General features: G+C 49.1%; 1 protein-coding gene across 2 annotated transcripts in view; it reads left to right on the forward strand.

Annotated features, from left to right (window-relative positions):
• LOC123345337 overlaps positions 1-15,727 on the forward strand; it is a 716,016-nt gene that overhangs the window by 200,726 nt on the left and 499,563 nt on the right. Inside the window, exons 1-6 of one of the 2 annotated variants that reach the window (XM_044982128.1) lie at positions 7,008-7,172; positions 10,661-11,169; positions 11,644-11,741; positions 12,790-12,895; positions 15,205-15,340; positions 15,560-15,654. In XM_044982128.1, coding sequence (XP_044838063.1) covers positions 11,146-11,169; positions 11,644-11,741; positions 12,790-12,895; positions 15,205-15,340; positions 15,560-15,654 — 459 coding nt within the window. In that variant the 5' untranslated portion in view covers positions 7,008-7,172; positions 10,661-11,145. Of the gene's footprint in view, positions 1-7,007; positions 7,173-10,660; positions 11,170-11,643; positions 11,742-12,271; positions 12,352-12,789; positions 12,896-15,204; positions 15,341-15,559; positions 15,655-15,727 lie in introns of those variants that run through there. The other variant, XM_044982129.1, reaches the window with a different exon arrangement.

Consider the following 15,727-nt stretch of genomic DNA (forward strand, 5'->3'; position numbering starts at 1 on the left):
GCCAAATGTACTTGGAGGTGGGTTTTCGTTGCTTATGGGTTGTGTTATAATCCTGTTTGTGGTGTTTCTTCAACGTGATGCTGCATTGTTTCCCTTCTTTATTAAAAGGATTTTTCTACACTCAGATTCCGTGCTTGCGAGTGGGGAAGTATTGCCTCCTAGAGGTGCCCGGGGCGGGGGGTGGTATGTAATTGTCCCAGGTCACTGGGTGGGGGCTCGAGCCGGTTTTGCATTGTGTTATTGAAACAGAACCCCTGGATACTGAACCCGGCCCTTGTTGCTGCCAACTCAGAGGGGCAGAAGGGTTACACAAGCATATAAATATATTTGAATAAATGGAATTATTTACATTTTTTTAATCTTTCCCTCAAATCTATAGTGAAGTTTAACTTCTCTAAATAACATCATTTGTATTTCAATTGTGGAATTTCAAGAAATCCAAAATATTTATCTTAACAAAATAAACTTTTAAATTGTCAGACTGGGTTGTTCAATTACAATGTATGTGTCATAAACATCACAACTACACACATGTGCAGCTGCTCTCTCTCCCTCTCCCCCTCTCTTTATTGTCTTGACTGGTTCTCTCTGGAAGGCAGGGCACATGCACCCACCTCCTGCACTACACCTTTGAAAATTAATAGGTTAAAAATGGTAGAATTAATTAAGCAATATATTTAAGTTAACTCACACAAGATTATATAATAATCTTTGAACTTCTGTCAGCATTAATTCATGTGATTTTTAACTTTCTAGCTACATATAATTGGTAATCAAGATATGACCCTTCCTTTCTTTTTCTCACATCAATTAACAAAATATGGTCCCCAACCTCAAATGCTCTCTTCCTATGGATAGACATCTTTTCTACAATCTCCAGTTTTTAGTTTATTTTTCTTTAGAAATATTATTTGCAGGCAATGTACTGTCACTGTGCACTATTGATTTCAATATACTGCCAGGCTCTTCATGTTCTTGGTTATAAGGACACAACAAATGTAGTTTGATAAAGAAATAGAGAAGGGGTTGTGTTCCTTTACTGAATCTTCACAAATTAACTTAATTGTATTAAAGACACCGACACTTAATGACACATAACATGAAATTTGGTGAAGCTTTTTGGCAAACCTTTCTTCTCGGCCATAAATCAGTTGAAAGGGTGATATTTTTGCTGTCATGTGAGGTTTAGAGTACAAAGAAAAGGAAGTTTCTCCAGGAAATTCATCACAATTCCTCTGGGTTCTGTCCATCACCTTCTGGAATTCTCTGTAAAAATAGCGACTGATTGATCTAATTCTTTGAAATTAGTGATTAAACCTATTTTTTTCAAGATCTAGCTGAGCAGAGTCTGAGGGGAGGCACATTACATGGCATTGCTAGGACTCCTTTTTGTTTTAAACTTGATGCATTATGAACATTTTCAATGTAATAATTCATTTTTGAATATTTATTCACAATATGCCATCCATGAGAGAGTACCCTAAACATACCTTGATTACTTGAAAATAAATACCCTAAAATTATCTTTAAATGGATTCATTTGTGCTTTTTATCCAGTCTACTGGTGTCTAGGTGGCATGGGCTGCTGAAGCTTTGTGTTTTTCCTAATATTTAACACAGGGAAATATTAATCTAAAAATAGATAATTTTTCCATAAAATTTCCTTCAGAAATATCTGCATTCCTTTCTTTATTTTTCACTGAATTATGTGTAATTACTGTGTTCCCTTATCCAATCTTATTGTGTTATTACATGGGGAAATAAGTTGGCAAATAGTAAACAACATGTTGTATATTAACTTATCTGACAAGACACAAAAATGTGTTGTCACTCACAATTTACAGTATGAAGTGTCATGAAGAGATTGCAGGCAATGTTCATTTTTACATTTCTAACTATGAATGGGCTCCCCCATCAGTTCCTGCAACCCCTGACTGGCAAACCTCTGTGTGAAGTAAGCAGCCTCCAGTCTGCCAGGGAACTTCCACCAAGTGTCTTTATTACTTTTTATGGTGCATCACAACATAGCAACAGTTACAAGGGGCCCCTTCCTGCTCCAACTGAGAATTTTATACTGCTGCTTTCTTCTTAGCACTGAGCTAGTGACCTCCTCAGGCTCCCTACAGGTGCAAATGATCCCCTCTGCCCTTCCAAACCCAAACTGCTCAGTCCCTCCTCCTCTAACTGCACCCGGTGCCCAGGGTGTGCTCAGCGACCAGGGTACTGGCTTCCAAAGGGCTCAGTTTGTAGCTGCTAACAGCTCTCGTCTCACAGCCATGATTGTGTAATTGACGATATAGTGAAAATGTAAACTGTTACCTCATTATTATATTCAGAATCTAGATCTGACAATATCTGCTCTGCACAGCCATGTTGATATATAATGTTACATATTTTCTTCTCCACCTCATGTGCTGTCAAAGTTCTAAGTGGAAATTCTTCTACCTCTTTTGAAAAATCATCTGTAGCTGTCAGTATGCACTGGTATCGCTTCTGTGGTACTGGATATAGTCCGATTAAATTTGCTTTCAGCAGTTCCCAGGGTTTAACAACCTGTGTGCAAGAACACAGGCTAGAGTTATTTTGATCTTTCCGATGACATTTTTATTATAATCCCATATATAGTAAGCAAAGTAAATGTTATAATGTGGTTTCTATAATAGTTGATGTCTCCACACCATCAGAATCTAACTTTTGGTGTTTTTCAGACATAAGTAAATACAGGCCAAACTTCCACAACTGAAAACTTGCATAAATACGCTGACACTGTGCCAGCACAGCGGGCAATAGAAGTTGTTGCTGCACTGTGTTAGAGCTGATTAGAGGCTTTATTGTGCAGCAATAATAAATAAAGATCATGATAAACAATCAGGTTGGTGAATATTTAAAACACTTCAGGTGTATTTAACATGGGGAAAGATGCAAAGTGTTTGATTTAATGGGAAGCCATCCACTCAGGTCCACTTCATTGCAGGAGTTGTAAAGTTAAGTGCAATGCAAGCAGGGCATTTGCCTGGCATGAGATCCTGTATTAACTCCTGCAAAGCATATGACAGAGACGACAGCAGGGTGACCAGAACCTTCTGTAACTCCCTGGGTTCTCTGCTGTCTTTCCAATGAAACCAGAGACCGTTAACCAGATCACTCAAAGGTCTCCTTGGAGATCTAAGAGAGACTCAAACCAAGCAGTGGAAACACAAACTGCCTGATGGAACCAGCACAGGATAATTGAAAGGGCCTCAAATACCACAGCTCTGGACAGTTTCTTGTCCCTGAAGAAGTCAACTCTATTTTAATCTACAGTCTGTACACTAAGAATTTCTGACTTCCCCAGCAAGGCAGAAATAGAACCCAGGTCTCCTGATTCTTAGTCCAGTGCCATAATCATTAGACCATTGTGACTCCCCTGGAACATGGTTTCTTTACACCCTCCGTGCTGGGCCAAGGGGCAGTCCCTCTGGATGTGTCCCTTCTCCCGGCAGAGGTAGCACCGGGCCTCCCTTGTGGAATAATGCACCCAGTAGTGGGCTCCATGGTAGGGGACGAGGAAGAACCCCTCGAGCGCCTCTCCATCACACGCAGCCGGCGGCAGTTGAAGCTGCTCCTGCCGGCGGAACGAAAGGACGTGATGGAGGGTGGGGTCTTTGCAGCCCAATGGAAGAGAGCTGATAACAGAGATTGGTGGCCCCAGGGTAGAAAGGGCAGGCAGCAGGGCAGCATTGGGCAGGAAGGGAGGGACGGAGGTCAGGACTAACTGGACACCCAGGTCTTCCAACAGCTCCAGGGGGACGAACATGCCCCCCCACCAGGCCCTTCTCCACCGCCTCCTGAGCAGCGGCCTCCGATGCTAGGAAGAAGATGACCTTTCTGTACATTTTGGAGGCCACCTCAATGGCAGTGGGCCCCACTACCCTCGCCAACGCCAGTACGTAGGTCTCCACATGGGGCGAGGCGGGCACCAGGAGGCAACGGACGCCGTGCTTCCTGGTCAAGGTGGGGAAGGGGCCCCGGCCGCTATAGATGGTAGCGGAAGCGGTGGTCGGAGGAGATCATATAGTGGCAGGTGGGGGGGTTGCCGTCACCTGGGCGTATGCCCTGGGGGTTGGGGGAGGGGCATCTGCAGAGCTGGTAGAAGGAGCAGCGGGCGGGGACAGCGCGGCTCTAGAACGTGTGTATAACACAGGACCTAGAATGTCACCGAGTGCTTCCTCCAGAAAACCTATAACGTGACTGAGCCAGAGCACATCTTCTGGAAAGACATCTACATGCGTTAGAGCCAGCTGGTAAGAAAAAATCGTTCTTCTGCAGTAACGTGAAGTTAAAGAACATGGAGAAGAACAAAACCTCTACTCGGGTTGTTACTGGAGCTGAAACAGAGAGGCCAGGATAAACACAGCTAGGGCCCAGGACTGACTATCAGCAGATCTGCCGTTTTCTATTCCTGGCTTTTTGATCACGAGCGAATCTCTTTGCTTCTGTGTGCCTCAGTTTCCACAACTATAAAATAAAGCTAATCAAGGTTATGTATTTTCTCTCTCCTATTTTGCAAGGCAGGAAACTTAGATACATTTGGGGCCTGTCTACGCTACCGGTCTAGAGTGTCTTTGTAAGCTGATGACCCCCGTCTCTTTTTCAGAACCTATGGATAACACAAACTCCTAAGTTTGTTCTGTGCTTAGCCCCTATGGAACAGCTGGGCTGGACGGCCTTTTCTCGCTGGGCTCTGCGGAGCAGGTTCTGAGTACTAGGGATATGACGAGGCTCTCAAGGATTAATTCTTGAAAATAAATATCAATGAACTACAACGCAATATCAAATCACTGCTGCTAACATTGGTGGGTGATAAAATACTAGCAGAGTGGTAATTAATGCTGAGGACAGGGCAGTGACACAGAGCAATCGGATCCCTTGATAAGCTGGACCCATTCAAAGAAAACAAGTTTGAAAAGAACCAAATGAAAGGCCCTATACCTAGCAGCAAAGCATGCAGGCCACACCTACAGAATGGGGATGTGTATCCAGGAAAGCACTGTCATAAACAGTTAGTTAAGGGTTAAGGTTTTTGTCTACCTGTAAAGGGTTAACAAGCAGTACCTGTGGACACCTGACTAGAGGACCAAAGAGGGACAAGATTATTTTCAAATCCGTGTGGAGGAAGTTTTTTTCCCCTGTTCTTTGTTTGCTTAGAGAGTCTCTCTTGGAAATTAAGAGAGTCCAGACATCTTAATCAAGTCCTCCCAGGTTTCTGCAACAAATTCTTCTATTCAAGCTAGTGAGTATTAGCAAGGAACTAGTATTCTTATACTTTTATTTCTGTATTTGCAATTCTGTGTTTTGCTATAGAATTTATTTAAGTCTGTACTGTGATTGCTTTTACTGAGAAAGAAAGGAGGGGGAATTCTCTCCAGAGATTGATAAGTTTAGACCCTGTATTGTTTCATTTGGTTACAGAGATAGTGACTTTTCTTTTTATTCTTTAATAAATTCTTTTCTTTTCTTTGGACTTGGTTAATTCCTTCTCTTGTGGAAATTCAGGGGAAGGGGAGGGGGGAAGAGAGAGTTCCTCCTGGGTTTGATTCAAGCCGTTTGAATCAGGTATCTCTTTCCAGGACTAGGGAAGGGGAGGGGGAGGTAAGTCCCTCTTTGTGTTGAGTCAAGGATTTGAATCGGTGTATATCTCTCCAGAGTGGCTAGGAGAGAGGGAGGGGGGAAGTGGTCTGCTTCCCTGTGTGTAGAGATTCAGGGACAGTGAATCTGTGTTCCCCAGGGAAAGTTGGGGGAACAGGCAGTGTGTCAGACACTTAAATCTGACTGGTGGCAGCATAGTAGATCTAAACTAGGATTTTAGTTTAGAGGGAAACCAAGGCAGGTCCCCACATTGGAACCCAACTGCTCCAAGTGGGGGTGAGACCTATGACATGGTGGCAGCGTAGTAGATCTAAAATAGGATTTTAGTTTAGAGGGAAACCAAGGCAGGTCCCCACATTGGAACCCAACAGCTCCAAGTGGGGGTGAGACCTATGACAAGCACTAACTGTGAAGAGGATTTAGAGGCCATACTGGGCAAGCCATTCAACATGAGCACCCAGTGTGATGCTGTGGTGAACAGGGCTAACGCCATCATTAGATGTAGGAAAAGAGCAGAGAGTAGCACAGGGAGGTGACACACCATCGGTAGGACTGATCCTGGAATACTGCATCCAGTTTTGATGTCCGCCTTTGAAAAAGATTTTGAAATATTGGAGATGGGGACGCAAATGCAATGAAAGGTTTTGAGGGCTGGAGAAAAATGCCTGCTAGCGAGCTATTGAAAGAGCTCAGCTTGTTTAGATTATCAAAAAGATCAGGAGGTGATATCATTGAAGTGTTGGAGTGACTTCATGGAGAGAAAATATCAGGTATTAAAGGGCTCATTAATCTAGCAGAGAAAAGCATAACAAGACCCAGTGGCTGGAAACTCAGAAGAGACCAATTCATATTAGAAATAGGGCAGAAATATTCAACAGTGAGGATGAATCACCAAAGGAACAAACTAGAAAGGGAAGTGGTGGCAATTGCCCATTTCTTGATGTCTTCTAATGACGACTACATGCCTTTCTGGAAAGTGTTTAGTGAAAAACTAGCTACTATGCTATACAGAAAGCATGCAATATTCAGGGTGTCAAATTACATGCTCTAATTGTCTCTTCTGTCCATAAAGTCTGCTAATTTATGAACAACTGAGTGTAGCATGGGGAAGAGCGTCTCGTGTTCTACTGTGTAGTCGGTGTCATCCCCACAATGAAGAGTCACTGAGTGGGGTGATCCAGGGGAAGCAGCTCAACCATCCAATGTGGCTGGACAGGGGCAGGACATCAGCACTGCAGGGGAGGGGTGGGTGTGTCAGTGACATCACAAGGGCCTTTGGCAGGACCTCCGCCTATTGGACAAATGTGGTGGGGAGGCGATGATCTCACAGAGGGATCTTGACATCAGCCAGGCAGGACAGAGGTGCAGGACAGGGGCAACCTTGGAGATCCCTGTGGCTTTGCTTCAGCATGTCTCCTTCTCAAGGTCTCTCCTTGAGGACTGAGAGAGAATTCACTTTCATGTACGTGAGCGCAAGGAGGACCCTCTTTGGAGTTTTCTCCTTTTCTTGATTTTGCTAGACAACAGACGTCCCTGTATAGAAGGTAAGAGCCTCCGAGAGGTTTGGAACCTGTTCAGTCTGATCCATCAGGTGCCGGCTGATTTTTAGGAAAGGAAAACACTAGATTGTGGAAGCAGCAAAGAATCCTGTGGCACCTTATAGACTAACAGACGTTTTGCAGCATGAGCTTTCGTGGGTGAATACCCACTTCTTCAGATGCAATACCCACTTCTTCCCTTGCATCTGAAGAAGTGGGTATTCACCCACGAAAGCTCATGCTGCAAAACGTCTGTTAGTCTATAAGGTGCCACAGGATTCTTTGCTGCTTCTACAGAACCAGACTAACACGGCTACCCCTCTGATACTAGATTGTGGGAGCAGCATTTTATTTCCGACCTAGGACTTTGTCTCTTAGAATCACTGGGGACATTGGGGTTTCTCCTTTTTGTTTTCCCTTTTCCTCTGTCTCTCCCTCCTTTCTCTTCACCTCTTGCATCTTTGTCCATTCCCCCTGCTCTCCTTTCACCACCAGGACCTGTCTGTGCATGTGGAATGTGTGTGTGTGTGAGGGGGGGTGTGTTACACTCCAACTCTCATTGCGGGAGGCCCTCCCAAAGACATGTGGCTGGAATAGTGCTCTAAGAGTGACTCCCTCCGGTGGTGACCTGGGACAGCTGGTGAGCGCTCTCAGCTTTCTGATTCTCAGAGTCTCAATGCTGATTGGGCGAGCATGGGGCTATTGTGAGAGAGGAGACTCAGGTCCTTGTTACTCTCTTTTAAGACCAAGGAAATAACCCAGAGCCAAACATGTGTTTGATTGCTCTTGCTGCTTTTCTCCATTCATTGTCTGCGTAATTCATGATTCTCTCTCTAGTGGGCTAGTTCTTCTAAAAGACTTACTGAATAATTAGGTTTTAATAAAGCCATATGCAAACCCATGCTTCCAGTACCAAAGGAGTCAGGTGGCACCATCAGAATGGGGGACAGTCCGCTGGAAAGCAGTGACCCTGAAAAGGGTTTTGGGGCCATAGTGGACGAGCTGCTCAACATAATCTGTCCATATGAAACTGTGGGAAAAAAATGTTAAAGCCATTCTTGGATGGATAGAGCAGTGAGTATGGAAAGGGAAGTGATCCAGCATTGGTGAGACTGATATTGGAATGTTGAATCCAGTTCTTGTGTCCACGTTTTAAATACTATGTTTAAAAAATTGGAGAGGGTACAGAAAAGATTCATAACTGAGTGATGGGGATGATGCGTTATAATGAGACATTGAAAAAGCTCAATCTGTTTAGTATGTACAAAAGAAGAATGAGAGGTGAGTTGCTTGACTTCATGGAGAGAAAATGTTGAGTATAAAAGGGCTCTTTTATCTAGCAGAGACAGGCATGACAAGACCCCATGGATGGAAGCAGAAATCAGAAAAAGTATAATGACAGTAAGACCCAGATTTGTAAGAGAGTGATTGATCATTGAAACAAACTACCAAAAGAAATGATGGATTCCCCATCTCTTGAGATCTTCTAATAAAGACTACATGCCTTTCTGGAAAATGTTTGAGTAAAAGAAAAACCCCGCTTTTCTGACATACAGGAAGCCTTCGGATATGCAGGGGATCAGATTAAATGCTCTAATGGTTCCTTCTGGCCATAAAGTCTACTAACTTATGAAAAGCTGATTGCGGCCTGAGGAAGAGCATCTCGTGTTCTACTGTGTAGTCAGTGTCATCCCCACAATGAAGAGTCATTGAGTGGGGTGATCCAGTGGAAGCAGCTCAAACATCTAATGTGGCTGGACAGGACATCAGCACTGCAGGGGAGGGGTGGTTAGGGAAAGGGGTCTATCCATGGCTCTGACACTCAGTGTTACCCTGAGCCGATAGCTGAGGCCCATTTGCCATCAGTAGGGTTGGGGTCCCATGGCTACAGCCCAGGGAGGTTGGGAGGCTCCAGGAAGGTGTGTAAAATGTTGGGACATCAGGATCCCGCAGCTGCTGTCAATAAAAGGGTCCGGGGCTCCGGCGGCTGGTGGAACCCGGAGCTTTGCGGGGCTGGAGCAGGGATTTAAAGGTCCCAGAGCTCCTGCCGCTGAGGGGAGCCCTGAGCCCTTTAAATCTCAGCTGCGGCCGGGATTCAAAGGGCTCTGTGCTGCCTGCAGAGTGCCGTGTGCATGGGATTTAGAATCCCTCTGTGGGCCGCATGTTGTGCAGGCCTGACCTAGAGCAAGTGAGTGGCATTAGGGTTCCTCGGTGGCTTCCCCCGTCTGTCTGGGGAGAGGCAGAAAGAGGGGGTGAGAACATCTCCAAAGGGGGATTTCATTTGCAAACAACCCCTCACTCTCCGACTGGGCAGGGGCTTCTCCAGAGCCATCTCCAGTGTGTTTGGCAAGGTCCCAGCAATGGGGCTCCCAGCCCTTCCCTTGTGGGACACTGTTCCCCAGGCTGAGAGTCTCTGAGCTGGGCCAGACCCTGTGAGCTGCTGAGCATGGAAATCAATGCGGAATGAGAAGGCCCCTGGTCTTCCTGTTGTTAGGCCTGAATAAAGATGCAGCACAAAACCCAGTTATGCCAACCTGACTGGAGTCAGGCTAACAGAGGTTTCTGGGTAATCCGAGCGTGGAAAAATACTGAGAAGCAGCATGTTTCACAAAGCCCTGGGAAACAGTGAGATAAGTGAGGGGGCTGGTACCAGCTGTGTTATGTTAAGAAACACTGTTTCAAGAACTAATGAGAAACACAAGCATCTCACAGTTCTGACTCTAACTCCCTGGTTTAGTGTTCGGTGTGTTTTAACTCCCTCACATTCCTAACCTTTGGCGCTTGTTGAGATATTAACAATTCAATATTGTAGAGACTAGGCATGCGTATATATTAAAAGGTGTCTAATTTCTAGTTGTTAGACAAAGGGGGTGGGTTGCTCAAGTGAATGATCTATGACATAATAAAACTGTCTATATAAGCTAATACTAAGCTGTAAAGGGCTGCTGGTTCTCTTTGGATACGAGCTGTTCTTTTACTGACACGTGCACTTGTCAATAAAGAACTTTTGATCGGACCTTGCTGGTGTTGCCTGTCTCTCTGCGGTCAGACAACGAACTTCGCTGTTGGGGTTCGAGTCCCTGACACTGTGCCTAGGGTCTTTGTGACTGCGAGGTGGGGAATGGTTTCCCAGGAGAAGTCCGGACTCCTGGCTTCTGTTCCTTCTCTAGCCTGGGCGGGGGAGTGTGGCCTGGGATGACAGGAGGGGGCTGTTTGTCCAGAGTAACCGATGGTCTTTGGGCCTGACCCCATTGCTCTAAAAGGATGAGACTGCCTGGATATTGCAGCAGCAGCAGCAGGGATTAGGAGGGGGAACTTTGGGAGCAGCTCATGCAATGAACTCCTGCCAGTGCGTGTAGCTTGCACTCCCTGCACTCCTGGGGGGGGAGAAGGGGCTGCTCTGGTTGGAGCAGGGATGAGGAGGGACTGAAAAGGCCCATGAGTGAAAGGCTGCCTTGAGCCCAGACTCACACCTGCTCCCTGCTCTATTCCAGGATGGCCGGGCTCCTGAGGATGTTCAGGAAGAAGGCTCTGCAGGTGGCCCCAGAGACTGAGGGAAGTAGCTGCCATTTTCCCAAGTGGCAGAGCCACCTCTCTGACCCCGCTGGCGGGGAAGCAGCTCCCATCCAGGCCAGAAGGCGGAAGGGCCCAGCCTTCTGGCGAACAAAACCTGCTCCCGGCGCAGGCTCCGAGCTGGGAGAGGCCCTGACCAGGCCCAGATGGAGCTGGCTCAGGATGTGGTGTCACAGACAGGACCCAGCCCAGGAGGGGCGCCGGGCAGGGAGGCTCTGGGGCTTGTTGTGTGGGCAGCAGCGGCCCCAGGAGCCCAGCCCTCATTCCCAGCAGGAGGCATCGCCCTGCCCGGCCGCTGAGGATCTTCCAGCCCCCTCAGGCCAGGAGGTGGAAGATCCCTGTCCCAGCACCAGCAGCTCAGCATGGGACAGCAGCAGCGCCTGGGACTCTGGCAGCAGCGACGCCGATGGACGCTGCTGCTTTGTTCCAGGTGAGGAGCCAGGCTGGGCTCGGGGAGGGGTGAGGACGGGGATGTGAACCCCCTGGGCCCAGACACTCTCCCAGTGATATGGCGGGGGGGGGGTCCCCAGCCCAGCCCAGGTGTCTGGCCTGAGCCATGTGAACCCCACTGACACCAGCAGCAGTCACACAGCTGCCCCTGCAGCAAGGGGAACTGGGGGTGGGGGCATCAAGAGCTGCTGCCACTTTGTCCCTTGGTGCTCCGGGGCTGGGGGAGTCGGCACCTCCCATGGAGTCCTGGACAGTGGAGGGGGGGCTCTCGGCTATGGGCTTCTGAAGCTGTTGGGGGGTGAAGGGATCCCTGAGAGGGAGGTGTGGGGCCCCATCTGCCCTGAGTGCCTGAGGTGGGAAGAGGGGGTCTTTAATCCTGCTCTCCCCACCACGCCCCTGTCCTTTGCCCAAGTGGCAGCAGGCATCACCCTGTTCCCTTCTCTCCCTGGTGCAGGGACCCCCAGGGATTCAGAGGAGGAGGAATGGCTGGACATGTCCACAGATGAAGCTGCTCTCAAAGTCATCAGAGAGTAGCTCCAGTGCAGAGAAAAGGTACAAATGTTCCCCAACTGGGCTGGAACCAAGATTCTCCTGTCCCTTCCCAGCATCCCCACCCCCTGCCAAAGGGCTTGTCCCTGATGATCCACCACCCCTAATGGGGCCCTTTTACATTCATGATGTGGGACCCCCAAGATGGGGGTGTTTGTCCCTCAACAGCCGAGGTCTCCTCCCCCCACAGGCACTGTCCCAATTACTGATCCTGCTTGTGTAGGAGTCGTGGGGGATTTGGACACTAGGCAGGTCCCCACAATTCAAGGAATAACATGGTCCCAGCTCGGGAGTCGGGATGGTGCTGAACGGGGGCAGTTTTGACAGGGAGGACGAAAGAAGGGGATTGGGACTGAGCTGGGCAGGAATCCTGGAAGGGGGACAAGTTTGATGGGCAGGAAGAAATGGGAGGAGCAGGAGGTAGTGGGGGATCCTGCTGGCCATGTGGGGCACTGGTGGTGTAATCTCCTCATTGGGAGGTGTCAGTAGGGCCCAAATCTCTCACGCTCCTTTGTCTCCTTCACGTCTCACAGGAGCTCATTGAGGAGCTTCTTAAAGACTCTGCACCCAGCGCCATCCTCGCCAACTCCCTGGTTGCAGTGGGCAACCTCAGGTACCGAGACAGCCCCCCCCGCCCCCCGCTGGCTCCCCTAACCCCAGTGCTGCTCAGGCCCAAGGCTGGGAGTCACTGTCCCTTCCACTCCCAGGTCACCTCCCAGGAATGGCTCCTCTGGCAGAGCTGGTGGGGTGGGAAGGTTCACTCTCTCCTGGCTGGGCCGTTCTTTTCACTCCACTAACATTCCAGGGGCCTTGGGGAGAGGCTCACTCCCGGGCTCAGATACAGGAGGGGCAGCAGGCTCCAGGGAACAGTCGCTATTCCTGTCCTGCCACTGTCTGTCTGTGATGCCTTGGCCTTGTCATTCCCTAGCTCAGTGCCTCAGTTTCCATTCTCACCAGCCTGTGCCTATATCCCTGTGGTTTCGTGTCCGTGTTGGGGACAGTCCCACCCCCATTACTGCACAGTATAATACCAGCTCCTCTCTCTTACCAGCACCATGAAACCTGCCCTTGAGCCTGACCTAGAGACCTGCCTCTTGCGAGCTGCCCTTCGCTCCGTCTTCACCCTGGGCATGGAGAAGGACACCATCAACATCCAGGTACATCCTCCTTCTCCATCCTCCTCCTCTTCCAGAGTGGTCCTTGGTCCCTGCTCTCTTGTTTTGCTGGAGCTCCAGATTTAGGGGTGGGGTAGGCAGAGATGGAACAAGCTGCAGGGTTGGATCCTTCCCTCCAGAGGATTACCCCTCCCTGGGGGATTCTTTCTTTCTTTCTTTCTTTCTTTCTTTCTTTCTTCCATATGCCGTGTTTTGCTCAGCAGCCCAGCTTCCATCCATAGCAACTTGACTGTTTCATACTCTTCTGCCTACAAGGCCCTCTGCAGAGACCTGCCAAGCTCATGGATCAATGCATGTGCAATGCAGGTATATAAAATCATGAGTGATGTAGAGAAAGTGGATAAGGAGAAGTTATTTACTTATTCCCATAATACGAGAACTAGGGGTCACCAAATGAAATTAATAGGCAGCAGGTTTAAAACAAATAAAAGGAAGTTCTTCTTCACGCAGCGCACAGTCAACTTGTGGAACTCCTTACCTGAGGAGGTTGTGAAGGCTAGGACTATAACAATGTTTAAAAGGGAACTGGATAAATTTATGGTGGCTAAGTCCATAAATGGCTATTAGCCAGGATGGGTAAGAATGGTGTCCCTAGCCTCTGTTCGTCAGAGGATGGATGGCAGGAGGAAGATCACTTGATCATTGCCTGTTAGGTTCACTCCCTCTGGGGCACCTGGCATTGGCCACTGTTGGTAAAGAGGTACTGGGCTAGATGGACCTTTGGTCTGACCCGGTACGGCCGTTGTCATGTTCTTATGTTCTTATCCAGGTGTCATCAATCCTTGCTAATTACCTGCAGTGGGATGTGAATGAGAGAGGCCAGGATATGTGTTTGGGAGTCTCACCAGTGCTTCCCAGAGACCCCTCTTCCCATCCTGTGGCAGGCATAGGCCCAGTTTCCCTAACTCGGACCCATGCTTTGCAGGAAGTGCACAAAGTCATGCCAGAGCTCCTGGATGCCGTGCTGAGAAACCTGCTGGCAGAATCCCCAGACACAGACAGGCTCCACTACATGTTGGAGGTGAGCCCCATAAGGAGATGTGGGAACCAATTTTACCTTAACTCTTTGCGGGAACTGGTAAGGAGAGACTGGAAGATCCATTTTCTACTCTGTTCTCCTAGCTGGGTCCCCAGTGGGGCGTCCTTGGTTGGGGAGGTCAGTGCAATGCAGTGTCAGGTCCTGCTTTCTTAAGGGACAGAGGAAGGAGCTGGGACTTCAAGCCAGAGCTCTGCCTGGTTCTGTTGAGCACTAACCACAGGGCCCATGGCTGTCTTGGGGATTGCGAGTCTGAAAACCCACCTTTCCCCCCTCCCCCCACCCCCAAGACATACATCCCATGAGATTCCGGAGCTGGTTATCAGAGAGGAGGCACACGCTCCTTCCTAGAGAAACAGGAGGACCCCAGGGAATCAGCCCTTCTCTCTGATATGCTCTGAAATTCCTGGGGGGATTGTGCTCTCAGTGACTCCCTACATCCCACCAAGGAGTTTAGTAGCAGGGAAGGGAGAGGGTTCAATCTCCTTTCTGGTGAACTGTTCAGGAATCAGGAGTTCTGGGAGGATGGGACCAGCCCTGACACCGAACCTTGTCGCAGTCTAGAGAGACCCTCACATGTTGTGACCTGCAGGATACAAGGTACGTCCTGGGGGAAAGAATCCCCTTCTAAAGCTCTGTGATCAATGACTCAGCTACTCCCCCTGCGCATAATGTCTCGGGCCCCTGGGGCTGAGGGCTCTTTGCAAAGCACCACCTGCCCATTGATCCTGACCTGCCTCCTTTCCCCACAGCATGTCAACCTCTGGATCCTATCCAGGGTGTCCCAGGAGAGAGCCAGGGCCATTAGGAGCAGCACAACCCTGCTCAGATACGCAGTCACCCTCCCTGAGTTTGACGTAAGTGACCTCTGAGCCCAGCTTCCTGCCTCCAGGCGTAGGCGGGCTGGCTCCAACGGGCTGTAGGATCTGCTGCTGCAGGGGCTGTGGGTTCAGAGTGTTCCTCTTGGGGAGGCAGAGTCAGAGCAGGGAATGAGATAGACTTGAGTCAAGTTCTTCTTGTCCTGATTAAGTGTCGTCCTTGGGCCTTTAAGGGGACCATACTCCAGCCCCTGCTTGGCATCCCAAAGCAGCTCCTGGCTCCCTTGGCAGCAGAGCAAATGAAGGGTCTATCTCAGGCTCCTCTCCCCCAGCATCTCCTGCAGAGGGGCTAAGGGGAAGGAGCCTTCTGGCCCAGGGGGGACAGGGAGCTGACAGGAAAATGCTGATGGAGTCCCACCTCCTCTCCCTTCCATTAGATCTCAGCAGAGTTCCCTAGGATGGGTCACCACGTGGCACAGCTGGCTCTGTTTGTCAGTGACCCAGACAAGGACGTCAGCTGGCAGGCCAGGGAGAGGACTTACCGGCTGTACCAGCTGCTGCTCCAACAGAGGGGTAAGGAACCCGCTGGGACACAGAACCCAATAGGGGACTGAGAGTGACCACAGATGGATAATGGGCACCCCAGGGATTATCTCTCAGCCTGACCCCAGCTGGAGGACAAGTCTCTCTCTGCCTCTGTTCTTCTCCACCCCACTGTGCAGCCACCAATGGGATTGGAAGGACACAGAAACTGCAACCAGAATGATCAAAGTGTCTCTCTCTCTCTTCCAGGGCTGACCATACACGAGGCAGAAAATCTGTGGTGCCACAACTGGCACCAGGACAGCAGGCTCCTGGGCTGTAAGAACACAGCCAGGTTGGGGGAGGTAAGGACACTGTGGCAGGGCATGACCCAGCTCAGGGAGTGGGGCTGGCTGAGGTCCCTGCAGTGGATGCCTC

Source organism: Mauremys mutica, chromosome 12 (genome assembly GCF_020497125.1).
Source record: "Mauremys mutica isolate MM-2020 ecotype Southern chromosome 12, ASM2049712v1, whole genome shotgun sequence".
NCBI classification, from domain to species: domain Eukaryota; kingdom Metazoa; phylum Chordata; order Testudines; family Geoemydidae; genus Mauremys; species Mauremys mutica.